General features: G+C 39.5%; 1 protein-coding gene, 3 long non-coding RNA genes and 1 pseudogene across 4 annotated transcripts; 2 read left to right on the top strand and 3 right to left on the bottom strand.

Moving 5' to 3' along the window:
- Positions 1 to 325: 325 nt before the first annotated feature.
- Positions 326 to 1,510, bottom strand: LOC133743550 (uncharacterized). Its single transcript, XR_009863150.1, has 2 exons — positions 1,236 to 1,510; positions 326 to 602 (listed from the first exon to the last, which is right to left on the bottom strand). It is a non-coding gene; the product is annotated as an uncharacterized LOC133743550 (long non-coding RNA).
- A 1,264-nt stretch (positions 1,511 to 2,774) lies between these two features.
- LOC133744891 (mitogen-activated protein kinase kinase 9-like) lies at positions 2,775 to 3,864 on the top strand (annotated as a pseudogene).
- A 10,283-nt stretch (positions 3,865 to 14,147) lies between these two features.
- Positions 14,148 to 19,212, bottom strand: LOC133707067 (uncharacterized). The gene is made up of 3 exons (XR_009844900.1): positions 18,777 to 19,212; positions 14,384 to 14,587; positions 14,148 to 14,307 (listed from the first exon to the last, which is right to left on the bottom strand). It is a non-coding gene; the product is annotated as an uncharacterized LOC133707067 (long non-coding RNA).
- Positions 19,213 to 21,519: 2,307 nt separating this feature from the next.
- LOC133742235 (uncharacterized) lies at positions 21,520 to 22,882 on the top strand. The gene is made up of 4 exons (XM_062169912.1): positions 21,520 to 21,713; positions 21,846 to 21,944; positions 22,024 to 22,116; positions 22,275 to 22,882. Exons 1-4 carry the CDS (start codon positions 21,543 to 21,545, stop codon positions 22,746 to 22,748), a joined length of 837 nt encoding a protein of 278 aa, XP_062025896.1. The 5' UTR covers positions 21,520 to 21,542; the 3' UTR covers positions 22,749 to 22,882.
- A 3,290-nt stretch (positions 22,883 to 26,172) lies between these two features.
- Positions 26,173 to 27,124, bottom strand: LOC133746264 (uncharacterized). The gene is made up of 2 exons (XR_009864048.1): positions 26,876 to 27,124; positions 26,173 to 26,436 (listed from the first exon to the last, which is right to left on the bottom strand). It is a non-coding gene; the product is annotated as an uncharacterized LOC133746264 (long non-coding RNA).
- Positions 27,125 to 27,702: the final 578 nt, after the last annotated feature.

The raw sequence follows: 27,702 nt of genomic DNA, 5'->3' as shown, positions 1-27,702 counted from the left end.
TTGATCCTCACATGCACAATGCTCTTAAAGAGAGATAATTATTGAAAGCTAGAGTTTAAATCAGAACCCATTTCTCATTGGTAAATATTGAATCAGAACACCTTTTGCTTTTGGTAAGCTAACTTAGAACCTATATTAAGTAGTGAATCAGAACTTTTAATGTTTGAAAGTGGTGGTGACCAATGTTTTAAAACGCTGAAGGCGTACCCGAGGCGTTTTCGGGAGAGCCTTGCAGCCTTGAGGCATAAGGCGCATAAGGCGTAAGCCTTACGTATTAATCACCTATATTCATGTAATTTCTACTCTTATACATACCACATTATGATTCAACCAAAAGAACATGAATTCACTCACAATAAATGAAGTACTAGAAGCATATAATTCAACAAAATTACCAACATAAAATGAAATCAAGGATTTAAAGTTCAAACACCAAAGATCAAGAACAAATGTTGAAATCTACTTCATGCTTGGAAATCATCTTCCTCATCAACTAGAAGATCACCATCCAAACTATCCCCACCATCACTATCACCACCATCACTATCAAGCATGATCTTTCTTTGTTGTCCCACTAGTAGTAGTACTAGAACTCATTGTTGCTGACTTGCTGCAGTACATAAAAAAAAAAATTGAGAAATTCAGGTCTGATTCTATCACACAAATCGAAGAAAAGTTGTGAGTAAAATGATTTACTATGTTTGTGTTTTCTAATTCAAAACCTTCAACACCCCAAATAGTTAAAGATGTTGGATTCAAATTTATGGTTTCTGTTGAAAATAATTCACATATGAATAAGTATGGCCTGTGTCATGTAAGTACTAGCTTAAAAACCAAAGTAAGACTACAAAAGTAACAAGCTCAAACCTACGTTTCTCCGCCTGTGTTATGATTAGAAGTTTTCTATTCATTCTATTCCAACTCCATCTCTTCTATCTCAATCTATTGTCCTGCACATCCATAAACATACTCCTCTCACCCATCTCACATTCTAACAGTGGTAATGTCTAACAGTCTCTTAAATACAAATGCTTCTGTTGTTCAAGATGAATTTTAAATTTCATTTTCAAAGTTGTTGACTTGCATTCATACACAAACCTATAACGGCAGTGTGCCACAAAGGTAAACCGAAAAGACAATATGAAATGAAAACCCAGAATTGATCATCTACAAAACAGAGTTTATCTCAATGACCCATAATTCAAAATCAAACATAGTTTTGAAAAAGAATTTACCCCGGAATTGGTTTGCTACAGTTGATGTGGGTGTTGTTGTTGTTCTTATTGTTCCTCTTCAAGTCTGCAAATCGAACTCCAAGTCTGCAAATCGAACTCCAAAATCCAAATCGAACCCGAAGGCTGCAAATCAAACTCCAATAATCGAACTCCCAAGTCTGCAACTCGAACTCCTTGGTCTCCTTTACAGCCAAATCGAACTCCTTGGTCTCCTTGACAGCCAAATCGTTGAGAAAGATAATGGATTGATTGGGTTCTATGAGAAACAGAGAAGGGGAGGCGACTGATGTAGGCTGCTCAATGTCGCGACCTAGATAGGTCTTTAAACCTCAGTACCCAAAACGTCATTTCAGAAAAGACCCAAAAAAAAAAACCACGCTGCGCGTACGCCTACGACGCCTCAAGCGTAGTTTTTTGCGCCTTGCTCGCCTTCTCAGCGAAGCTGACTCAATTTAAGTGCTGATTTTCGCTTTTTAGGCCTCAGGCGCGCCTCAAGGCGCGTTTTTTAATTCATTGGTGGCGACAATACTAGTTTCTGTTCATTTAATACAGAGTGAAATTTTATCTTCTCTCTGAAGTGGCAGAATATAAATAAGTAGTCTAATAGATAAGGATCTGTCATACAATTTTCTGAGTTCATATTAAACTGACATCCAGAAGTTCTGATATATGTTCATAAGCTGGTCTATGAGAATGGGCTGCTAGGCTCTCCAACAAATGATAATTACATTGCTGGCAAAGCTTTCTTGCGAAGATGCAGCCAACTGAGCCAAGGATTGGGAAGATTATCAAATGAAGAAGACTTGGAGCTGGAGACACAGCTTAAACATGTAATTTGGATAGAAAAGAAAAAATAACTCAAAATATCTTAACTACTTTGGCTGAAATTATCAATCATATTGATCTGGGTCGAAGGCATATAAATTCCTTTTTCTGGCCAGTGTAGGTAGTTGAAGTACTTATTTTGTAATTTGGATTTCTGTATTTAAACATGAATCAGTTCACTGCCAGTGGCCACTTCATAAAAGAAAAATCTGCCCTCTTCTCATGGACATTAGAGGACTTCAGAGTATGCTTCATTATTGTCAATGAAATTTGGTTAAGAGATCTACAAACGCAGCTGCGGATTGACTTGCTTGTCAAGCTAAAAGAGGGATGGATCTTGGTAATTGGGTATTTGCACCCTCCATCCTCTCTGGTCAATGTGCTGAAGAGTGATGGTTTGCCTGCACCTCCTAAAGGGGATTATAATTAATTTCCTGCTTACAGTTTGCATGGGTTTCTGCTGCTTTTCTGCAGTTTCAATCAAATACTTTCATAGTCAAAAAAAAAAAAAAAATATAAACAATAACTTTCTTAATTTTAGAGAATTATTAAAACTATTTTTAGTCACCAAGCCATAAAACCCTAACGTAGTCACCAAACATAAAAAGCTAAAAACCTAGTTAACGGAAAGTTTCCAATTTTTTTATATAACCAGGCCTGACAAGACCATCAGTGTACTATCCCACTCACAAACTTCACCTGACCTCGATCAGTATGGCTCTTGTCCAAGAACGCCGCAAGATCAATAATCTCCGTCTCCCCTTGTCTTTACCCTTCATCTCCGTCCACCACCGCCCACTTCTCTCTCTTCAAACCATTCCTCGCCCCGCTGGCACCACCACCACCTTCATCTCCTCCTCTACCGCACCCGCTTCGGCCTCAGACCTCGAGCGACTCCAAATCATGGGCCACGGAAGCGGCGGCACCGTCTACAAAGTTTTTCACAAGCCCATTTCCACCACTTACGCTCTCAAACTACTCAAGCCAGCTGCGGACTCCTCCTCCCATAACAACAGACTTCACAGTGAACTCGACATCCACGGCCGGCTCTCCCTACGTCGTCCACTGCCACGCCATCTTTGAGAAGCCCTCCGGAGACGTGTCGGTTCTCATGGAGTACATGGACTTGGGTTCTCTTGAAACCTTGCTCAAGTCCCAAAGTCCCTTATCCGAAGAAAAGCTTGCCCCCGTCGCACGCCAAGTCCTCGCTCGAAGGCCTTGACTGCCTTCACAACACTCACAAGATTGTTCACCGCGACATCAAGCCCGGGAATCTTTTAACGTATAGCAAGATGGAGGTCAAGATCGCTGACTTTTGTTGCAGCGAGATCATGAGCCATAATAGTACTGACAAGTCTTGCAGTTCGTACGTGGGGACTTGTGCTTATATGAGTCCAGGAGAGGTTTGACCCGGAAAGATCCATATGGCTATGCAAGTGATATTTGGAGCTTTGGGGTGACTATAATGGAACTCTACATGGGTTACTTTCCCTTGCTTCCCAAGTGTCAGAGACAGGACTGGGCATCCCTTATGTGCGCTATCTGTTTTGGAGAGGCGCCATGCTTGCCGGAGGGTGCGTCTGAAGACTTTTGGAGCTTTCTTGAGTGTTGCATGCACAAGGAGGCCTCCAAGAGGTGGACGGCGGCTCAACTTTTGACCCACCCGTTCGTCTGCAAGGCTCAATCCGATGAGTGCAAGCCAAACTCGTTGAACAAGAAAAGAAAACGTGATGATGATGATGATGAGCAAACTGATCGAGATCGAGGTCTCAAAAATCAATCAAGGTTGAACTATGTTAGTTAAAAGTTCATGTATTACAATCTTCATTGTGAAGATTGCACATTCTTTGTAAATACAATCTTCTGCCTATTCTCATCTATATCTCAATTATAATGATCCAAGAACATCAATATATGGCAGATTAGCATCATTTGTTTGTCTTACATTGAATTTTTCCCAACTTGTTGAATGAGAGAAGGAAAATGTATTGATGTGCGTATCCCAATTAATTCTAATCCACCATTTAGGCCTCCTTCTCCACTGATTGCTAATTGTGGTTGGATACTCTAATTCTTAAAACTAGTTCGCTCATGTGAGTATGTCTAAGGTCCCAACTCGGAAGAACAACTATTATAGCCCTCATTGCCCAATCCTCTTCTTGAAGTTCCTAATGGGAAGAACAAGAAAATCGAGCCAGATAAAGCCCATCATTGGCCGTATACAAATGGGCAAGGGAGGAAGAATGGGAAGCTCTTGTAGTGCACCTTGTCTTTATTGTTTTGTAGTTATATAGTTTGCTGCTACAAGACAATTAAGGTAGAGCTAAGTGTTGCTAATGCTATTATTGCCTTGCAAGGGATGCACGGGGAGGGATGCTTGCCAATTTTAAAATGCAGCTTATGGTACGTATATTGATGAGTTGCAAAGGTTCTTCATTTGGAGCTGCTACAACGACGAGGCTAGAGCTTCAAATTGGTCTACTTGCTCTTTAGGCCATCGAGTATTAGTCTTTTCATTCTTTTGGTTAATTGATTTTCCTGTTGGTTTTGTACAGGAGATGGGAGGTCCTTTGTTTGGCTTTTCTATCATTTTTTTTCTTTCATTTTTTTTGTTTCTTCACTTTGGATATGAGGGTGAGACCTTATTCCTACATTGTTGCCTTTCACAAAACTAATATTGCATAATCCATGTCTGGGACCTCAGCCTTCTTTCAAAAAAAGAAAAGAAAAAAGAAGTGTGTTGGATTATTAACTCACAGTAAAATTGTAAGTCTGTACTTGTGAAATGAAATTAATGTCAATTCTCTCATCTTATTCAATTATTTAAACATTGTGATATATTAATAATAACACATTAAGTGAAATTACATTAGAAAGGTAAGAGAGAATGCTTAAGAGGCGTCTCCGAGCTTCTCGGAGCGACCTTGGTTTTCGAAACCTAGGTTTCGATCTGGTGGCGGCGATCTTCCCTCAGGCAAGGCTATCTTTCCTCAGGCAAGGCGACGATCGTGGAGCAACAGGATGCGGCGGCGTGGAGCGGGGCCTCGACGTTGATCGTGAATGGCGGCGCGAGGTTTCTGGGTTGGAGGCCTCGCTGACCGTGTTTTCTTTTGGATTAGATCCTGTCTTTGAGCGTCGTGCAGCGTCGACAGAGGTGGCTGGACGAGGCCGGCTACTGGGGTGTGTAGATTGGTGTTTCGATCTGGGCGCTGTTATTCTGAGACGTCGATCGAGGTTGTTCTTTGACGCGGCGGCTCAAATAATGTGGGCAGGAAGGCCGCCAGAATTGATGGCGGTGGTGGAGGAGTTGTAGAAGAGGATCTGGGCTCTTGCTAGGTTGGGCTGGAATGCTCCTCAATTGTTGGCCTTTGGGCTGATGGGGCAGGAGATTATTCATGCTAGGCAAGGTTGGTCTTGGGATTGGCTCAATGCGGCGGTAAGTCGCGAGGAAGAAGATGGTCCGGAAAAAATGGCGGGAAGCCCTAGTTTTGAACTAGGGTTATCTGCTGGCTTGACTGGGTCAGCTGCTGGGTTGAAGACTGGGCCTAGGGCAGGAAATGGGCCAAAGGCAGAGACTGGGCTGAAGAAAAGGAATGGGCCTATGCGGCTCAATTCTGAAAATAGGGGCTATATGCGGCAGACACTCAAGAAGAGCTCAAGGAGCAACCTGATGCCGAGGTTGTTGGCTACTGAGGAGGATGCAGATGGTGTTGGTTCCAACCCTACGGGGAAGGGACTCGCGCTTTCTTAAGTCCCCAAGCTTCTAGACATTCTGGACTCAAGCCTTTTGAAGTAGGGGTAATTTCTATAAGCTATTCTAAGACGTTTCTAGTTGATATTTGTACCACAATTGCGTGATTGGCAGATTAGACTAGATGAATATTCCTCCCTTAGAGAGCGAGACTACTCTTGCTTAGTTTAGGCTTGCTGTTCAGCGAGCGTCCCTTTAGATCTTAATGAGTTTAGAGTGGCTTAGATAGGTTATCCGGTTTGTCCCGGGTTTTCTTATGTAAGTTCTGTTAGACTCTGGCCTGTTTTATGGCTTTGATATCTAATAACATCAAATCCTGTCAAAAAAAAAAAATAACACATTAAAATTAGGCTTTTTATTGAATCATAAACTTATTCTCATACATTGACAATGACATCATATAGTATGCCATCCATGAGGCAAGCACACAATAATAAAAATTAAATCTACACACGGCCGGAACAAGGACTTGGAGCTTTGGTTTTGCAGATACTACATGTCTGCCTTTTACCCATTTCTTAGGTGATGCACCATTGCTAAATTTGAGACACCCACTTGTGGAGCAGCCTAGTCTGCAGTAGTAATGTGATCCAGAGGTCTCTGCTTGATGCAGTCTTGATAACATTTTTTTTTTTTTTGAAAGGAAGACGACAAACTATATTAAGTGAAAATTGAGGATTACATGGAGTGATGCATAAAACATCAAAAGAAAGCAATAAAACATAACGAGATGCACAACCGCATCTGTAATGAAGAAAAAACAATAAAGCATAATTAGATGCACAATCGCATCAAGAATAACATTGATGGGCACATTCAGGGGCATGTGGTCCGCATTTGTCAACACAAAATAATAAACACGCCACCTCATGCTTTGCATTTCCAGTACAAATCAACAAAGTCACCATCACTGCCACCAGAGAGACACCTGCTTTCAGTTCCATCTTTGAATTTGATCACTACTATTAGGAATTCAAGTTTCAGCTTCTATTTAATTAAGCTGGAGAACTCGATCGATGAAACAACTAATATACTTCCCAAGCAAGCCTTCACCAAACCGAAGCCCCATGAACACAACTTAAATTAATAGTCCTCCTTGCCCAGCCATTTGTAAAGAAAAGTTTATATAATTTGATACTGATACTTTGATAGATATAATCATAACTCAAAAAATCTCGAGGACATTAATTCCTTTTGATTTTCTCTAGTTGATGCAAAGCGACTTTTAACTGCCTTTTGATTTTTCTTCCATCTCTAAATCTACTCATTTGACATTTCTTGTTTATAAATTTTTTTTTTTTTTTTGATCAAATAAGAACTTCATTAATAATGAACTGCTTACAACGAGTTTTTGGCGACATCTCTTACTCAGAGATGGCCACTAGACTTCCCACTGGGAACTCTATATACTGACTCTAAACTTGCACTACAACTGTATGACAGAGACAATAAACGCAGGAGCAGTAAATCCTTGACATCGCGCCTCTCGTCTAGCCAGTAAGGACTCTAAGACTAGACAACTCACTTGTGTCAACACGAACTCACCAACCAGAGTCCTCCTGACCAGCTTTTGATCGACCAAGCCAACACTCGTTGTGACCTAAACTCGACCAAAAGGATTGCCAGACATTCAAACCTGGGACTAAAGAAAACCCAACACCATCACCACCTAATTGTCGACACCATCCATCCACCACTGCTCCAAAACGCCATTGCCTCCAACCCGAGATCAAACAAGAACATTCCCACTAGAAGGCCAAGGATGGTTGTCTATGCCAGTATGCCACCGCCAGACAATTTCGTCACCGCTGCTGACCTAACTCCAGAACAGGAACGACCTCTAGACCGCCAAATAGAAGATTGACAATAAAAAAATGACATATATTCTCATATCAAATCACTATTATTGACAATAAAAAAAAAACTTTTGCTCTTATTCAATAACAATATCTTCTATTTGTATTTTTTTTAATAAACAAAAATCTTCTATTTGTTTTTTTTCTTTTTCTTTTTTTGAATAACGAGGAATTATTCTGTGGTCCTGGAGTACCACGTGGCACTGCCATGTGGTGGTCCCAACCAATAATATCACTCGAATGTGGTGGGGACCATGCAGGGGGTTAAAAAAAAAAATTAATTTAAGAGACCAATCATAAATCACTACGAGTCACATGGGCCAATAATATCACTCTAAACCACCGCGTGTACTATGGTACGGGACCATGTTATAATTTTCCTTGAACAAGGGGTTGTCAATCCTTTAAATAAGTAGAGAGAGTCATAGAATACACAGCCTGTCAGAATCGAGCTACTGCCTAGAGCCTAGAAAGCTTAAACCCTAACTAAGGAAGCCCTTGGATAGCAATGTATGTAATTCAAATAACCAAGTAACCTGACACTAATGGGAAATGAACCGAGCCGGCTAGTCTAGTTCAAACCCTAATTTATTCAAAAGTTTCCAGGACAACCCAACACAGAGGGGGCTTCCTTAGAACAATAATAATTAAATCCGAACCCGAAGACGACCTAAATCCCGTAATACAAAAGCCACCAGGGTCGCAAATACGGGCCTATAAATGAGTAGGCCTAAAAGCATAAACCTACAAAGGGCCAAATAGACCCAAGGCATAGGCTTAAGCCCAAGAGAAAATCCTCTAGGCACCCAGACCAGCAACCTGGTCTCTGACACTGCTGGCAAGCCACACCGATGCCCAGCCTTGGATTGCAACGTCCCTACCACCCTGCTCAGAATTGCACCACCGCATAGCGCCGACGACGCCAGAACATCGTAACCCCAAGACCGCCAGCAGGCTTGAGCCATCCTAACTCGACTTCCGCATGTCGACTCCACCTCCAATCCTCACTCTAACAGCCTCACCGATCCGCTACCAGCAGCCTTTGCCCAATCCTCGTCAACAATCTTTTATTTGCTTCATTGATTTTCATTTTTCAACCTCACTACACGCAATAAATGCTAGACACACATAAAAGATGAGGTAGAACCAAAAATAAAAAATAAAAAAGAAATAATAAAAGCCTATTATTATCAAAATGTGAGCCTCTATCAGCATAGTCAATAGTTTTGGAAAATTTAAACAATTATTGAATTGTAAATGGTGATTTTTTTTAGACCTCCCTATTTGCTCTTTTTTTTTTTTTTTTTTTTTGAAATGGGCCTGGTGCTCTTTGGACCTCTTAATTTTGTCCATATTATTTGTTCTATTTGTACCTCCTCTTCCCCTACTTCACACCTGTCACACCCCGAATTCTGAATTTAAGTAATTCATATTCGAAGCATGAACCTCAAATACCCTGTTTATAATCTCAGAATTTTTTTCTCAAAATCAACTGTACATTACACCTCTCGATAATTACATAAACCAAATCCTCAAGCTACTTATTACAATACACTCTCACCAAAACAAATTATAAAGCTCAAGAGAGCACAATTCTCCTCACAAAACAAATGCTATAAATCTAATACTAATACTCTAAACCGCACGATCACTGCCCTGATTCTCCTGACCTGTAAGACTACCCGCTACACAATTTGAATAGTGTACCGGGAGTTGCAACAACACAAAACCCGGTGAGCTTTTGACAGCCCGTATGAGTAAACAAGAAAGAACTGTTGATTTATTCAATTATATTTATTATAACTCAAGTAAACAATCAACACAGTCACACGGTAACTCCAAAAATCACATAAACATAAAAGCAAGTATATTCTCGATACTCTCTTTTAAAACTCAACATTTGACTGATCACAACCAACAACTATTGCAACATTAATATGTGAAATAACATTAAAGCAAAGCATGCTTGATTCTCTTTTCACTAACACCTTCACATATTAGCAATATATCACAGATAGATATTTGATCAGGATAATATAAGCACACTTCTCTTTTTAGTGAATTTTCGGATTAACTGGTAACAAATCACAAATCCACGTACTAGGTTATGTCTACTATACCCAAAATACGGGTAAGCCGCAGCATACTAAGGCTACTTCCAAAGTATGTATACCCAAGGTCGGCTACTTCCTTCCTATGAGTATAATAGTGCACTATCTGTAGGGACTAGGGCCCAGGCTTAACGTCTCATAACACCAAAACATATTTACCAGTAATTCATTTAAGCACGGGGTTGTAGGAATCACCCGGCTTCACAACTGTACTTCTCAGACATAATCAAATTCACAAAATACAATCTTTATCATTTATAGATCGTATATATGTATATGTACACCCACATCAAGAGACATATTATTTCAAGATAAATCTTTATTTCTTAAAATAATTTCCACATAATCACACTTGGGCATATAAAATAGCTTTCACACCACATGATCAACATTTCATTATTCAACAATTAAAATGCGAGATTAATAGCTTGAATAATAATAACCAATCAATTCTCAATCATTTCATCACATCAATCACACATCAACCAATATATATATTTCACGTAAATATATATATACGTAATCATCCGCTCAGTGATGACCACTAATATCAACTATAGTTCAAGCATAAAAACCGTGAAATTCATTTGTAAAAATGAAATCATTTTACTTACCTATGGACCGTAGTTGATCAAGTCCATATGATTTAAAACAAATATTTATTCCACAAATATTTTCACACAATTGCGATAAAAATAAAGTAATTAAATTTATTCGGTTCGTAATATGAACCACGTGAGGTTTACTCACCTCTAATTCCCGCTGCGTCTTCTAAAAGCCAAATATCGATCCGAATCGTCCACCAACTCGATTCGTCAATCACCTAATCAGATACTATCTTGACTTAGTAAATCAATCATAAACCACACATATACGGAAATCCAACGGTCGGATTCTAATTTAATGATGATCCAACGGTCAGATCCTCACGGATCGCCCTTAGGATCATCCTCCAAAATTATCACGAAGATCCAACGGTCGGATCTTCCTGAATCGTCCTCACAAACATCTCCACAAAATTATACTATAATCCGACGGTCATATTCTCACGAATCGCCTTCCAAATCACTACTTCACAATTATACGAAGATCCAACGGTCGGATCTTCGCCCGTGACCACACAAAGTCATCGGGACAGTCATACGATCAACATATCTAAATTTGAAGTAAAACCGATGGTCAGATCTTCGCAGATCGTAAACCGAAGATAAAACGTAAAAACGTTAAATAGTAACGTAAAAACGTAAATCCACTATTTATCAACTTTTTCTAACATAACCTTGTTATATATCAAAACGCTCTAATGGATGCGTAGATCATCGCCTAGATAATGAAAACTCAAAAAACAAGGTCCGACGCGCCGCCACAAGCGGAGGTCAGACGGCGGTCAACGCCGGTCAACCACCTCCGATGGCAAAGTGACCAACTACAAACTGGTTCAAAATGAAGAGTTGATCGTCTTTCATACCTGGAGCTAAGTCTGGTTTGGCCTAGATCGTCCTAGATCAAGCTTGGAAGTCGGATTAATCCTGTGCGTCCGATCAGATTTCTTATTAAATCAGGGACGTCGAAAAAGTCAAACCTTGATCTAGTGTTCTACACTCAAAATCGTGTTGAAAGACTTACATGGGGATGATCAGGGGGAAGAGGAGATCACGAAAATGGGAAGGATCGGCCCGTGCAACGCCGGCACGGCCAAGATCCGATCGGGTCAAAAGCTAGGCTCGGGGGGGCTTCGATCCAGGTCTGGGGGCAGCGGCGGAGCAAGGCGGTGGCACCAGGCCACTGGGCGGCTCACGGCGAAGCTAGGGATGGCCGGGTCGTGGCCGGAGGACGCCGGAGGACGGAGATGGATCCGGGTCGGGTCAGTCGGGTCGGCTGCGTAGGGAGGAGAGAGAACAGAGAGTTTGGGGGACCAAATTGCAATTTTGAGAAAATTTCGTCCTTCTGAAAAATTCAGGTTTTCCACCTATTTATAGAAAAATCCCAATTTTAAAATATTCGTAACTTATTCATACGAACTCCGAATATTGCGTTCCACATATGCACGCGATCGTATCGACGAACTCTATAACTTTCATGAAGGAAGTGTTCCCAAATTTTGAACGTATAAAAAGTCAACTTTCTCGACCCCCTAAAAAACGTTCGTTGTCGAAAATAAAATCGTTCGAACTAATTCCACAACTTCTCCAAGCTTCGTACTCGCTCCCACTATCGTGAAATCATTTCTAAAAATCCATGGAATTTAATTTGGATTTTTCGGGGTATTACAACACCACTGCCCTCCGCCAATAACGCCACCCACTTGGTTATGAACCAAACTGGGATTGCTCATTGTTGGGTTTAACTAGTGTTTGGTTATAGCATACGACGCACATGTTATGCATGTTCTCATTCACTCTCTAATTACTTCAATCAATTTTACTGTGCATTCTTAGTTATGTTGGAAGTTATAACTCAATTCTGTAACTTATAGTGGCGGGAAAGACATTCAGAGCACCGATGTGCACTTCCATCAACAAAATGGACGGCTGGACAACATCAATTGTATTTTTTTAAAAAAAAAGTTTAACTGTAAATAGTAAGGGCTGAAATTACCTAATAGATGCTGGGTCACTTATACTGTCGCTGCATAGAAAAAAATTCAATAGTAACAAACCTACTTAGTTAAGAAAAGTGGTTTCCAAATGAAATTTTCTATCTTTCTAAATTTTTATAAAAAAATGGTATAGCAGTCATGTCCTCTGAATATAGGCCAAATTATGATGGAAAAAATTTTGTTGTTTTTTTTTTCATTTTTTTTTTAAGTTCCAAATAGTAAGAACAAGAACCCTTTTCAGAGGATGTTGCAAGGCGATAAGTGTCCTATCATTGACGATGAAATTAGAAGTCTTCACTCGTGAAAAGAAATGTTGGTCTCTCCTCTGGCTCTCTGAGTCCTCTCCCTTGTAATTTGTAAATGTTATTATAAATTAATAAAAACACATTATAATTGGACTTTTTTTTTTAAATGTATAATTGGACTTTTTTTTTTAAAATGTATAATTGGACATTTTATTCAATTGTAAATTTATTCCAATACAGAGTACGTGACGAAAGAATAACCTAGCCCTAAAAACTCTCTCTCTCTCGAGTTCCATCCCTGTCCGGCAGCGAGCCCTTGCGCCGTCGTTGGACGAGTTTTAGTTGACTCTGTTTGGGTCGCGGTAGCAGTTGGTGCCATGGGGGAGGGGGAGATCACAACAGTTATTCTGCTTGGTTTCACCACTCGACGGCTTCAGCGGTGGACTAGTTCGGTGTCTCGGGATCGGAGGTCTGGCGGTGACATGCTCGTGGTGACGTGTTGTCGTACCAATCGGAGGTTGACCGGTGGTGGCGTGTTCTTGGAGGCACGGCGTTGTGCCAGTCGGATCAATCCGTTCTGGGTTGGAATTCATGGATCCGGCCTGGGCTTGGGTTTGTTTGTTTGCTTGGGGCGGCGCTTCTTCATGGCTCGTCGGGAATGGCAGTAGGTTCAAGTCGGTGGTCCGGCGAATGCGGTGGGGTGGCGTAGGGAGTCGTCTGGCGACGGAGGCTGTGGCGGGGTTGCGAGGCTTGGCAGGCTTCCTGTGGTCGTCCTCTCTCCTGGGTCAATGCTCGGGATTGGTCCCTCTTGTTGGGCCAGGACTGGGCTATATGGTTATTTTTGTTTCAATTTTATTTTAGGGTTTGGTTTTATTTTGGGTTTTTGTTTTGTTGGTATTAAGCCACGACCAAGGTTTGGTTTGTGGTATTAGTTGTCGTTCCAATTGTATTAGGTATTAGCTGTTGGGTCGTGTGTACTACAAGATGTGGTAGAGACAATCTTCGCTTCGGCCTTCCGGTGGGTGGTTCCTATCTAGTTTTGGGTCAGCGAAAAAGTCTGGTTGTGCCATAGACGAGCATTATTGGCCTTCTAGTGGGTTGTGCCTATCTGGGTTTGGGTCAGAGGCGATGGCGATTTGGAGCAGTTGTGGGTTGACGGTGTTGACAATATGGTGGTGACGGTGTTGGGTTTATTTTAGTCACAGGTCTGAATGTTCAGTAATTATTTTGGTCGGGTTTAGGTCACAACGAGTGTTGGCTTGGTCGATCAAAAGCCGGTCAGGTGGACTCTGGGTGGCGAGTTAGTGTTGACACAAGTGAGTTGCTCCTGCGTTTGTTGTCTTTGTCATATAGTTGTAATGCATGTTTGGAGTCGGGGCCTTTTTTGGCTCCTTGAGTCAGTCATTTTAGAGTTCCAGTGTGAAGTCTAGTGGTCATTTCTGTGTTAGAAATGTTGCCTAAAACTCGTTGTAAGCAGTTCATTATTAATGAAGTTCTTCTTGATCAAAAAAAAAAAAAAAAAAAATTATTCCAATACATCATTGACATCATATATAATATGGTATAACAAGCCCACAATGATACATATTAAATTAACACAGAGGACTAGGGCTTGGATCTTAATTATTTGGTTTTGCAGATTCCGTCTGCACAGTGATCCACGCAATCTCCCATCTTCAGTTTATCTGCCATGAAAAACACAATTAGCCAAGCACAGAGAGAGAGAGAGAGAGAGAGAGAGAGAGAGAGAGAGAGAGGTACCATTGCTAAATTTGAGACACTGGCTTGCAGAGCAGCCAAGGTTGCAGTAGTAATGGGGATCTCGAGGTGTCTGAGGTTGTTTCAGGCAATCTTGTAGGCAGTTCAAGAAGCATAGATCGTCTCCTGTTGGGCATTTATCAGCGCAATCAAATATACATTTCTTCGCATCCCCATTTGGATTGAATGACTTCATATCTGCATTTGCTGTATGGATGAATAGAATCACCATCATCACTAGCACAGAGATACTCTTGAACTCCATCTTAATTTGAACTTTCGTAATATATAGTAGTATATATGTTTCAGCTTCTGAAGCCTTTGATGAGAATACTACTGAAATACACCTTGTCGACCAAACCAGGGACCCAAGAACACCTTTTATGGTTTTCATTCCCCTCCCATTGATCATAGGTTGGTGAAAATCAGATACGGACATATAAATCACAACTCAGAAAATCTGATTACTGTAATTAACCTAATCAGAGAAAAGCCACTTTCAACTAGATTTTTCTTTTCTTTTCTAGTGTAATAGTGGACGGATTTTGTCATAACTCAGAAAATCTCAATGTAATATCAAAAGTTTGATGGTCATTAATTGGTTGCTTATGTCATATCCAACGAGGATACAGATCCTCCACTCAGGGGTGGACTTTATAGTCAGGCCTGGGAGGGTCCAGACTCCAGACCCCCCTGGGTATCCTAAACAATTTAACTAAGCTTCCTTGTTTAGCATAATTATAGCTTATTTCTTACTCAAATTCATTAATGGACCACCCATAGATCGATTAACAAAAATGCATTTGTTTTCAAATCTAATAAAGAATTATCTATCAGTTCTTTCATTTTTTGTTACATTATGTTAATTATATCAAATTTGAAATGTTTATTTCCTTTCTTTTCCTATTTGTATTCCTTAATAAGCATAACAGAATTAACAATTGATATTTCATTTTTTATATACCACATTTTGTATTCTCTCTTAAAACAAAAAACAAGTTTATCTTCCAACAAAAAAAATTAAATTTGGACCCCCCCCCCCCCCCCCCAAAAAAAAATCCTAGAATCTGGTTCCGCCCTTGCATCCATTTACTCTTTTTTTTTTTCCCTTTTTTTTTTCTGACACTCGTTTTGGATTGTTCGTGGTATCCCAAACACTTTTTAGACCCAAAGATTAATCCACTGGGAGCTCGAATAGCTAATAGGGCCGCAGTCCCTCCTATGACCACGTTTATAATTCAGTAAATAACACTAAACAACCAACCCAACGTTGGAATGTAGGACGTGAAGGTTTTACATCTTGAACGTTCCCATGACAAGACCTGGCCCATTGCATCCACTGAACCACTTACCGTGGTTATCATCTGCTTACTTTGATTTCACTTAACCAACATATACTTGACATTATAAAAGTTGATGGTTCACCTTATGTACTATATATATGTATTTAAAATTAGCTGTGTCATGAACTTAGTATTCATAAATTATGATTTTCAAAATGTGTCTAAACCTGTGAAACATAAATTAAAGTTTTTTTCTTTTTCAAAAATACATTTTCTTATGTTTCGACTTTGAAAAATCTTTTAAAAAAATATCGTTAGAGATTTTGGTATTCCATCAATTGGAACACATTCTAAAAATCACGCTTTACAAATGTTGAGATTGGTAAACATAAAAACTTGAAGAAATGAGGTTTGACATGGTTTGGCGCGTTAGAAGGTGCCATTGGGGGAACGTGTGCAATGGAATGGCATGCCGAAATATGCTAAATCTTGTTAACACTATATATATCTTCAAGAAGTAACGGACATTGAGATTGTCTAACTATGATAAAGGAGTAGAAAACAATATATCAGCAAATAATGCCGAAATATTCGGCATGCCATTCCATTATATATCTCTCCTACCATTGATATATATGGCCGTTACTCCTTTAGTAGTTGAGATTTAGCATAATTCGACATGCCATTCCATTCTAAATATATATATGGCCGAATATATATATATATATATATATATATATATATATATATATATATATATATATATATATATATATATAGTTTTCTACTTCTTTACTTCTTGAAGATATTTCGGCCATTCCACTGATCCTTTATATCGGAGTAATGTTAGCCAAATAGCCACCCTCAAGTATAAGGGCCAAGTTATAGTGTAGGGATTATGAGTAAGGGATATCGTACCCAAGGGATTAGAAAATCCACTCTAGCTAAGGAAAACCTAGAGGATGCTAGATGAATATGCAAATGTACAAGTCATAAACAAGAGCTCACAAGTGAACCAAAGTTTATGGTGAATATATGCAAGATGGTGTAGTGGTTTGATTTTTGGCTTTGAAAATGGTTTCGAATCAAATTAACACAAAATGAAACTTGAAATGTAAACTAGGCTATGTTAAATTAGATGTGATAAAATGGATAGAAGTTAGAGCTTTAGGTTGTTCACCATAGCCTCCCTTGCATGCATTGATGTTCAAACTATAAGTAATGCAATCCCAAATATCCAATTACCCTCTTAGCATCCGGATAAGACTACTAAGGCCTAAACTCCTTTTATTTTATCAATTTCCACCGGATAAGTGCGAAACTAACTACCCAAGAACAAGTTATATTACCGGATAAGTATCAATTCCTTGCTCCTAGATGCATAAAGATTTGAGTTAGATAATCAAGCAAGCAAACCAATCCTAGATCTAGGTGATTTTAACTGACTACCCTCACATACACACCTAGTGTGCTATCATGCTTTCAATGTCTAAATAGCTATTCTCTAAACATTTTTCATGTAATGACAAATGCAAAGTATTCAAATTAGCTAGATTCAAATACAAGCATTCACTTCTTGAATTAGCATGTGAAGATGATCATGAAAAATGCATCACATAAGACTCAAACATCAATTCATTACAAGTTTGGCTAGGGCTTTCAACCCTAGCCCCAACAAACTAACTACTCACTCATAATCAAATACATAAGCTTCAACATGTTTATGAACATCAAACTAAAAAGTAGGGATAGAGAAGGGACTAGTGATAATCAAGTTGAGGATGGTGTAGATGAACTCATGAAGGCATTGACATGGTAAAAATGGTGATGGTGGTGATGATTCCTCAAGTGATGCTAGACTCCTCTTATTCTTCTTCAAAGGTTGATGATGGAATATGAGATGTAGAGATGATCAAGTGGTGAAATGGTCGAGTAGTGAAGCTTTTTGTCTATGAAATGGAATGGGTAGATGGAAAAGATGATGCAGGTTGTGGTGGTGGTAAGTGAGGTTTTATGAAGGAGATGAAGAGAGAAAGAAGATGTAATGGGGTGGAATTGGTAGATGGATGAGTGTGATGAAGAGATGTTTATATAGAGAAGAGAAAGAGGAATATGATAGTGGAAGTTGGATGAAAGTAGAATAAATGAGGTGGAGTATGATAGTGGAAGTATGGAGGTGGAGTATGGATATTATGGGTTCACTTTCTGCTCCTTTATTTCTTCAATTATATCTCCACCAAGAATTCGGAATGTGTAGATCCTAGAAGGAGCCTAGAGGGGGGGGTGAATAGGCTCACAGCCAATTTTTTCGTTCAAAAAACTTTCTCAGGGATTGCAACAGGGTGATCAATCCTGAGAACTGATAATGAACAGATTGTATTGTAAATTCAACAAACCAACTAAAGCAATAAAGAACACATGTTTTGTTGACGCAGTAAAACCCTATCAAGGGAAAACATTTGCGTGGCCTTTACTCTTGAAAGACCAAAACCAAGTCACTAATGAAACAGATTACAAGTTTACAACACTTGGATTGCACTGACGCGGCAATCCTCCTAGACTAACTCACTAGACTGTTGTAATCACTCCTTGCTAATTGTTTACACAAGTGAACAACTCAGAAATCTCAATTATGACACAAGCTATGAACGCAGCAAGTTCGACTTGGAGATTTCACCTTTGAAGCTTACAATTCCCAACTGAACTCATGGGATGCAAGAGATGAATATGCATGAATGGTTTTGTGTTTTTCAAATTGTTTTCAACATGGAACAAGACATTTTGAAAAACAGAAAACCAAAGAGATAAACTCTTGATAAACAAAGGGACTGAAACACAAAAGTATTTTCAATCCCCGAATAGGAACAGAGAACCCATATATATAGAGTATGAAGAGGAAGGTAGGTTCACTCAAAAACCCCTTAATCTCAATTTGAGTAGGTAAACCCATACCCATAATTTCAGATTGCCCATGTAAACCCATGCTCCTAATTTCAATTGGGAAACCAACTCAAGAAACCAAAACACTCAAGCTCCATAATCAAAACTGACATAGGAAGGGAACCCATGAAAAACCATTGACTTTTTGAAAGAGATGCCATGTATGAGCTTACTTGAGCCATGATGAAGAGGGGTCTTCTTTTGATCTTCAAGTTTGAAGCTTGATCTTGGACAAGATAGCAAGATGAGATGGGATTGGGAACCACGACAACAAGGCAGCAACGCAGCAAACTGTGATGAGGTTATCAAGTTGTAATTGAACTAATTCTTCAAACTTGGTCTTGGCTTTCGACAGCAACACAGCCACACAAAAGAGAAGAAGAACCAAGTTGCAATTTCTCTATCAAGCTAAGGTGGGGAAGCTGCCAGCAAACTGATCTTCAAGTCTTCACGTGGGTCTTTGAAGAAGAAGCAAGTTGCAATCATGCTAAGATGGGAAGCTGACAGCAAGGCAACCACAACAATTGTAATTAAACAATTATGGGCTTGGGCTGCAACCTTGGGCTTCTTTAATGAGTAGAGTTTTGTGAAGAAGGAATGCCAACATTTATACTAATAGAATGGGCCTCTGACTTCTTCATATAAAATGTTCCTCCATGAGTTGGGATCATCCTGGTAAAATTTCAGAGTTAAATTCACTGTGGTTCGGCCGTAAATGCTTCTGAAATACGTACAGGTCAGGTTTTCCAGTTTTCCTTTTTCAGCAAATTGGACTGACTGTTTGAAGGCTTTCCACTCAAAACTAGCTCTGGAACTCTTCATAACAAATGATCCTTGGGATGTCTAGGATGAAACTGGAAAGTTTCAACTCATTCGGAGTTCGTTTGGTCAAGCGGCTACCCCTCCTTTCTTGTCTAGCTCACTTTCTCCTAGCCGGAGTAAGAAAATGTGCTAAGGTTGACTTTTTAGTGCATTTCCATTATTCTCCATCATTTCCTAGCATGATAAGGAAAACATAATAAATATATATAAATAAACACAAAGATTAAGCAAAACTACAAGATTAGGGAAATAATGAAATTGGATTAGTCAACATTAAATTTGGACTTTAGAACAAGTAATTTCCATGTTTTAGGGGACAAATATGTATATGAATTATGATCCAACAAGTAACACCATATATATTGTTTTCTAACTATGATAAATCGTAACAAAAAAATTATCTCGATTTCTGAGTTATGTTAGTTCGAGAAGTGCTTATAAATCATTGTTTTATGGTGGGTAAATTTTGGTACGAAAATATGAAAATGCAATTTTGGCCAAAAATGGTGTGTTATAGTCCCCACAGTTTTAAGTGAGAAATCATAGTTTTGGTTTCTTGGAGAATATTATTTTTTTAAGTCCAATTTCCACGTGGGTGGGCCATTTTTCTTTTGTACTACAAATAACGACTTAAACCTTACTGTTATTTCTCTGCTGGTTTTATAGGCTGCCATTTCATTTTTTGATCTTTTCGCATATTATAGATTTTAGCGGTGAAGTAAATGTCATATTGATCACATGTTAAATGTTGAACAAGTTCGAATTAGAGTTCCTGGGTACTAAAAATACATGGTTGAAGCTCTAGCTCATCAACAGTACGTCTATCTGGTAATAGTATAACTAAATTAGGCTTATCACATGGATAAACAATTTCCTATTCATATGTTTTGTTTGTAGGAATATTGATGCTTTTTTTTTCTTTTTTGATCAAAAGAGGTCGGCCAATTATATAGATTCAGCAAGCAGTACAAAAACGAAACACCCCTAAGGGGTCGACAGAAAGAATCGTTCCTCAGAGTACCTTGAGACTCCTATTCTACACAAGAACAAGAACCCAATATACCTCCAGTACACCCACCTTTTAGACAGTTCTAGAGCTTTTATTCCATACAAAGACCAGTAGCTTCCGAAGCAAGATAAAAAAACCCTAAGAAACTACGATCTTTGCGACCTAACAAAATTTAAATGTTCCCCGGAAGAGGGACCGTAGCCTCCTCTTTCATTTCTCCTATCTTATCCCCTCCATCAACTTCAGGAGAAGGAGTCTCCGTAGGCAAACAATCCGCAGTCTCACCATGGGAGTCAATATGACTCTTCCATTTGCGTTGTTTCCTCTCTTGCAGCTCCGGCTCCAAAACCCTAGCAACCTTAGGTTTATTCTTACTCCCACGGGGGCGTCCCAATTTTTTCTTCCTTGGAGAAATGATGATCTTACCACTACAAGAGAAAATAGCAAAAGCGAGGAATTTCATTGTGACAACCTAAAATTCGTCGCAAAAGCTTGGCAAATATAAGGAGATTTCAGTTGTCGTACATGATCCCATCGGCGACAACCAATTTGTCGCATAAAGTAGGAATTTGCAAGAAATTGACAGTTGTCGCCCATATGACATTATGCGACACCCAATTCCTTGCAAAATATCAATTAAGCGACAATTTCTACCAATTGTCGGTTAATGTTTATGTGACAACTTTAACTTCCTCGCAAAAGATTAATTAGGCGACGACTTCTGTGAATTGTCGCTTAATGTTTATGTGATAACTAGATTTCTGTCACTGAATACTGATTTAGTGACCACTTCTGTGAGTTGTCGGTTAATGATTATGTGACAACCTTACCTTCCTCACTGAAAATCAATTTGGTGACAATTTTATTTGGTTGTCGCTTAATATTTATGTGACAATTTGAATTTCCTCTCTGAAAATCAATTTGGCGACAACTTTAATGGGTTGTCGCTTAATGTTTATGAGACAATTTGAATTTCCTCACTGAAAATAAATTAGGCGACAACTTCTACTAGTTGTCGATTAATGTATATGTGACAACTTTAATTTTCTCACAAAAGGCCTATAAGGTGACGACTTTTACAAAAATTATCTATTTTGTGGATGATAAGATGCGCTCGGCGTATACTCAATTCAAGTGGAAGTTGCACGATCACTACCAAAAATGTGGCACACCTGTTCAGGGACGAGCCACACTTCCTCCACCTGATCTATGGGGTGAGAGATCGACAGAGGAGTGGCATTGGCTATGTGATAAACTCTACACCGATCCAAAATATATTGTATGTATTCTTTACTCTTTTATTTTTTCAAAATATTTTTATTGTTGTATGTTTTTTTAAAAGAATTATTACAGTTTTATGCTTTGATTAAAAATTTTAGAGTACATAATTAACCTCACAATATTTATAAAGGATAAATGCGAGAAGAATTCAACTAGCCGAAAGAGACAAAGGAGTACGCATCGTGGCGGAGCTATGCCTTTCATTCAACATGCTTTGAGGACAGCCAAGGTAAATTTAATGAGTTTCAAGTGAGTTAAAAATGTTATCTTGAATAATTGTTAATTTGGGAGATTTTTTTAAATTGCAGGAGGGCAATCCTTTGTCTTTCATAGACAATTGGGCAGCTATGTATCAAGATTCAAATAGCAATTGGGTTAGTGATGCTGCACGTGATAAATATGTAAGTATTGTTATCAATTTTGTTAAAGTCGTATTAGTTTTGGGAAAATAATTACTATTTAAATATATAAGTAAATAAATTATTTATTTTTGTTTATATATATATATATATATATATATATATATATATATATATATATAATTTTTTTTTTTTTGTAGGATCGACTGAAAAATAAGAGAGAAGAGCATAAGGAGAAACTAACCCTGGAGGCACCAGAGGGTACTCCACCAGAATCTGTACAAGTTACTGCGCGTGATGCGATTCCAATCATGGCTGAAGAGTGTGGAAGGAAGGGAAAAAGAGTTCGTGGTTTAGGGTCGTTTCCTCGCATGGAGCTTCCAACTGTTACGTCTTCAACAGCTGTGAGTTCTGAGATGAACGTAATGCAAGATAAAGTGAAGAAGCTTGAATCAACTGTGGACACTATGCGGTCACAAAATGCACAGCTAATGACAATGTTGAAGAAGTTCTTGATGAATAATAGCCAAGGCTGCTTTGCTGATACAGAAAACATTGACATGCATATCGTAGTACCCAACAGTGAAGAAGATGATGTCTTTGGAAGAGATGAAGACGGTGTCCAAAACAATGGAGATAATTCTGAAACAGAGGATTTGGAGGAAGATTTGTGATTCATAAAGTCATTTTTAGTAATTTTTGGATTAGGATTTAGCTAGTCTAGCTTGGCAAACAATTTTTCTTTTTATTAGCTATTATTATTTTTGGGTAGAATTTTGTAAACTCTATTTGATTTATGATTTAATAAATCTTTGATTATTATTAATAAATTAATTTTTTAAATATTCAAATTATTTTGAAATTTTTAAATAAATAATTATCAAATGAGACAAACAATCCAGCCTCATTTAAAGTCATTTGCAACAAACAATGATTCTTTTGCATATGTTGCAAATCATTATATGCAACATTATATGCGATCTTGCCTATTATTTTTTTCAACAAATATTTAATCTTGCATTTTATATTTTCGACAACTATGCTAATTTGACATATCTTTATAAAGATATTGGCGACAATCCAGAGTTGTCGTAAAAAGACTAAATTTCTCGCTTAATTAAATATGCGACACAGTTGGGTTGTCGCAACCAGTTGTCGCGTAATGTGTTTTACTGATTGTCAAAAGCGACGAAATAACAGGGTTGTCGTTTTTTCAATATGCGACGCAATAAGTTCCTCGACTAAATTATTGGAGACAAATAAGAAGCCTCGCATATAATTTTCTACAACAAATGCATATGTGTCACATATTAATATATGCAACAAAAATGAAACCTCGCAGTTATTTTTTGCAACAAAAAAAAGTCTCGCATATAAATTTTTGATCAAACATATAAACCTTGCAGACGGAATATGCAACGTAAACAAGGTCTCCTATATTGGAAATTGTAACAAATATAAAGTCTTGCTTATAGCATTCTGTAACGCACTCTCTTGTCTTGTAAGATGTCATATGCGAGGAACGAATTGCGTCGCCAATTGAAAATGCAACAAACATCCAAACCTCGCATATGGAATATGCGACGTAAACAAAGCCTCGTATATTAAAAATAGTGACAAATATAAAGTCTCACATATAGTTTTTGGTAACACATTTGTGAGTGTCACAATTTGTGATATGCGAGGAACCAATTGCATCGCATATTGGAAAAACGACAACTGTGTAATTTCGTCGCTTTTGACAATCAGTAAAACACATAAGGCGACAACTGGTTGCGACAACCCAAAGTCGTCACATTTTAAATTTAGCGAGAAATTTTGACTTTTTACAACAACTTTGGGTTGTCGCCGATGACATTTTCTCTTGTAGTGTACCATTTTTATGCTGCAACATTAGAGTCATGTTCTCATCCACCTTAAGAGCCGAATGAGCCGGGGACAACAGCCGCTTACCTGCCATAATCAGACCAACACTCGCTCTTCGTTTTGTCCCCACCCGAGCCAAGCAAGACGATCCCACATCTGGCTCCGGGTTCAGAATTGCTTTCTTCACCTTAGTGAAACTCGATACTGGCACCACTTTGGTCAAAGAGCCGTCCGGAACCAAAGACTTCCAATTCTTGATCCATGCAACATCCCCATGATCTATCATACCATGCGACGTACCAATAACATCTGCACCCTGTTTAGGTCCAGACGACCTATTCTCCCCCAATGACGCATGGGCTACCACCTCTCCAGGAATCCTGGAACCCGACCCGTCAACACCAGAGTCCACTTGCTGCAGCACCATCTCCATGCCCACTCCAGAATCATAAGAAGGCAGTTGTTGTTCTTGCGTTGGATCACTAGCATCTTCCGGAGACAGATCACCCATAGCCAACGACAGTCCTGCCATAGCTGCTGCTGGCGGCCCGTGCTGAAACTCTGCTTTCTCAGCCACCAGGAATCCATCGCATCCCGATTCACTATGCTCAAATAGACCACACTCACGACAAAAGCCCTTCACTTTCTCATAAACCAGCGAGATCTCAGGTTGCACCGTAGGTGAGAACTCAAAAAGCATCCAGCTCCGGACCCGACTCCGAACATCTATCACCAGTCGGATCCTTTGTTCCTCCTCCTTCCGTCGAAGTGCCGACTGATCAAAACGAATTACCTGGCTAATCGCAGACCCTATCAGGGTTAGGGCTGCTTTGTTACTGTAACGCCCCAAGCTGCACCTCACCAGCTTAAGCACGTCACAGTGCCGCGAGTCTCTAAAACATAAACCGAACGCTCGATTTACATTCTAGAAAACCGCTAGACATTTTGTTTGAAAACTTTTTGTATAAGCACAGCGGAAGCTACAAATATTTTTGAGGTGAAAATCCTTGAATCACTAAATTCAATTTGTTCGTCTAGACTTGAAATGAATACTCACTCGGGAGGTACAAAATTCAAGGAATAAGAATTTAACTAGGTCGACACAAGCATAGTTTCAGGATACAAAGTTCGAGAAATAGAAATTAGGGTAAAGTCCAGAGACAGTTTACCGAACTTGTTCCGCACACCCAGCTCCGTCCGCTACTGTCCCGTCACCAGTGCACAGTACCTGCATCCATACTGTTGTAGGGGTGAGCTTTCGTCCTCGTTGCTCAATAGGAACTCTAACTCGACCAGGTTTGAAAATCAACAGATAAATGTTTGGAGCTCCAGTATGAAAACATGCTTAAACCAAATATTTTAAAAGGAACGACAAACTTTAATGTTTTTCAACTTGAAAACTGATGCATGATGCTTAAATAAATACGGCGCCAAATCCAAGTTTTACCTGATGGCCGGTCCCATAGACCCACTACACGACCTTACCTCAATTTAAGTTATCACCAGGTAAGCGTAGCGAGAGCGTCCGCTACCTAGCTACACACACGGATAGGGTTGTCATTGCGATCGCGCACCGTCCAACCGGTATAGCTAACCCTCCGGAGGTTTAGGGAATCGAACCCAAGGAAGTCAGTGCCCCTTTCGCCCTCAAGCCATCACATTTCTCACGATTTGGTTAGTATGCGTTGCATTTTAACTTAACCAAACCGTACCACTTAACTTGCATCTTTTTAATAACAACATATATATAAAAAATCACTAACCGAGGAGAGTCCTGAATCCCTACCTAGATTCCGATGCTTTCCTGCACGTACTTCGAGAGTCGCGAACCTTCCGTTTCTCGGGTAACTGGAGTCCTAAGTTCCGACATAAGGATCGTTAATAACTTTCCTTAAGATTTAAGGAAACAATCGACACTTTAATTGTCCGACCACTTTCCTAGTTTGACCAGGATTGACCAAGGTTTGACCAATCACGACCAACTCACTAATCGGGACAATTACCGAACACATCACTTGCAATTGTTATATAAACAATTTCTATGCATTTACCTTCACCTCCTAAATCCTTTAACATCTCAATTTGAATTCACTTAATGTTCTCGTCACATAGTAATTCTACTCAAATTACTATGGACACCCATTTACCTTAAACTATTTTCCAAGCTTCATAAATCAATTTCAACATGCTTTAACACACTGTCCAACTACCACAAACCTGTGAGAACTCAACTCAAGTTTCTAATCATTTGTCTCACCCAGCAGGATATAATCATGACTTGATCATTACCAATACAAAACGTACAGAAAACTAGTGCAACCAAATTCACCCATTTCACACAGTTTGGTTCACAGATCTTCAAAGAGGACCTACCCACCTTGATATAAACTCTACTTAATAACAGAAGCCCCAATTCAGCAGAAAAGCTTCTCCATGGAAGAACACGGTAAACCAGAATTCCTCTCCTTGCTCTTCTTTTTCCTCAATTCACAAGCTCTGCGTTTTTAGCACAACAATTATCAAAGTTCAAAATTTCAAAGTGAGACTTCCAATTTACATTAACCAAAACAAGGCCGAGGCTAATCTCCTCATCACAAAGTAATCAAGCACCAATCCACATATCAAGTTTCTGAATTTTCCTCTATCAACTCAGCTTGGTGCTTAAAATCCAAACCAAGTTCACGAGTTCTGCAACAAAGAACAATTCCGGCCTCGAAGCTCCAAATTCGACAAGCAACACGGATTAAGTTCGACCAGGGGCGAGTTCGTACTCAAGGATGCCGGAAATGAATCGAGAAACCCAGAACGATTGCCCGCGACGACAATCGCGGCGGCGTCAGGTACCAACCCAGAAAACACAGATCATTAAACTCAGCCTAATTCAGAAACTAGTTACACCAACAGGTAGAGCACGACGAGAGGATTGTTTTCATACCTCATGCAAGTCGATCGGTGGTCGGAGTCACCGGAAAACACCACAGAACCGGCGGATCAGGCGCTGCTTCTCGCCTTCGACTCTCCGTTCACGATCGTTGCATGGACGATCCAAGGATAGGAGGCTGTTGGCGACGGCGAGGCGAAGAAGATGGTGGTCGTCAGTCGTCGATCGGTGGCCGGAAGACGCCACTTTGGTCGGGTTTCTTTCTCGGGTCGGCGACTCCGTTTCGGGTCAGAAGCTTCAAGCTTCTATCTCGATCCTTCTGGTCGTCCAACCGAGCCAAGGCCTATTTATAGGCTGCTCTAACTTAATTTCGACGGCTGTGATCAGTTGGTGGGTTTATGGATGGCTAGGATCAAGGGGTGGAGACGGTGGATGGCTAGGATCGCTCCACCCATTTTCTATTTCCTTAATTAATTTCCAAAATCTCAAAATTTTGGAAAATCATAACAAATAGGTCGGGTATCAGAAAAATTTCCCGAAAATTTTCATGAACTCGTCAGGTCGTGTACTTTATTATCCAACTCCTAGATTGAGGATTTCACTTTCTGAAAATTTCCTCGAGCATATTGACATTTATCGAGATCGTTGAATAATTTCGCATACAATCTCCATTAAGCTCGATATATTTTTCCGGGGCTCACAGTTACAAAGGGCTTGGAGACTATGAAGGGACTGTCTCCACCAAACCAATCACATCATAGTCTCCAAGCAACAACATCGTATTCCTGTAAAACCACAGCTCGCCATGCAGAGCCCTATTGCGATCAGCTTCGTGATCAAAGTTAAAAATAAAACGATCTCAGGCATCCTGGACGGTGAGA

This window comes from Rosa rugosa, chromosome 4 (genome assembly GCF_958449725.1).
Source record: "Rosa rugosa chromosome 4, drRosRugo1.1, whole genome shotgun sequence".
NCBI lineage: Eukaryota > Viridiplantae > Streptophyta > Magnoliopsida > Rosales > Rosaceae > Rosa > Rosa rugosa.
This window is presented reverse-complemented; position numbering and strand designations above follow the sequence as displayed.

What these genes read in the sequence shown, in the direction of transcription:
- LOC133742235 (XM_062169912.1), top strand. Translation starts at nt 21,543, where the DNA reads ATGCGCTCGGCGTATACTCAATTCAAGTGGAAGTTGCACGATCACTAC. An exon ending in ACACCGATCCAAAATATATT is followed by an intron (nt 21,714 to 21,845) that starts GTATGTATTCTT and finishes ATATTTATAAAG; the next exon opens with GATAAATGCGAGAAGAATTC. An exon ending in ATGCTTTGAGGACAGCCAAG is followed by an intron (nt 21,945 to 22,023) that starts GTAAATTTAATG and finishes TTTAAATTGCAG; the next exon opens with GAGGGCAATCCTTTGTCTTT.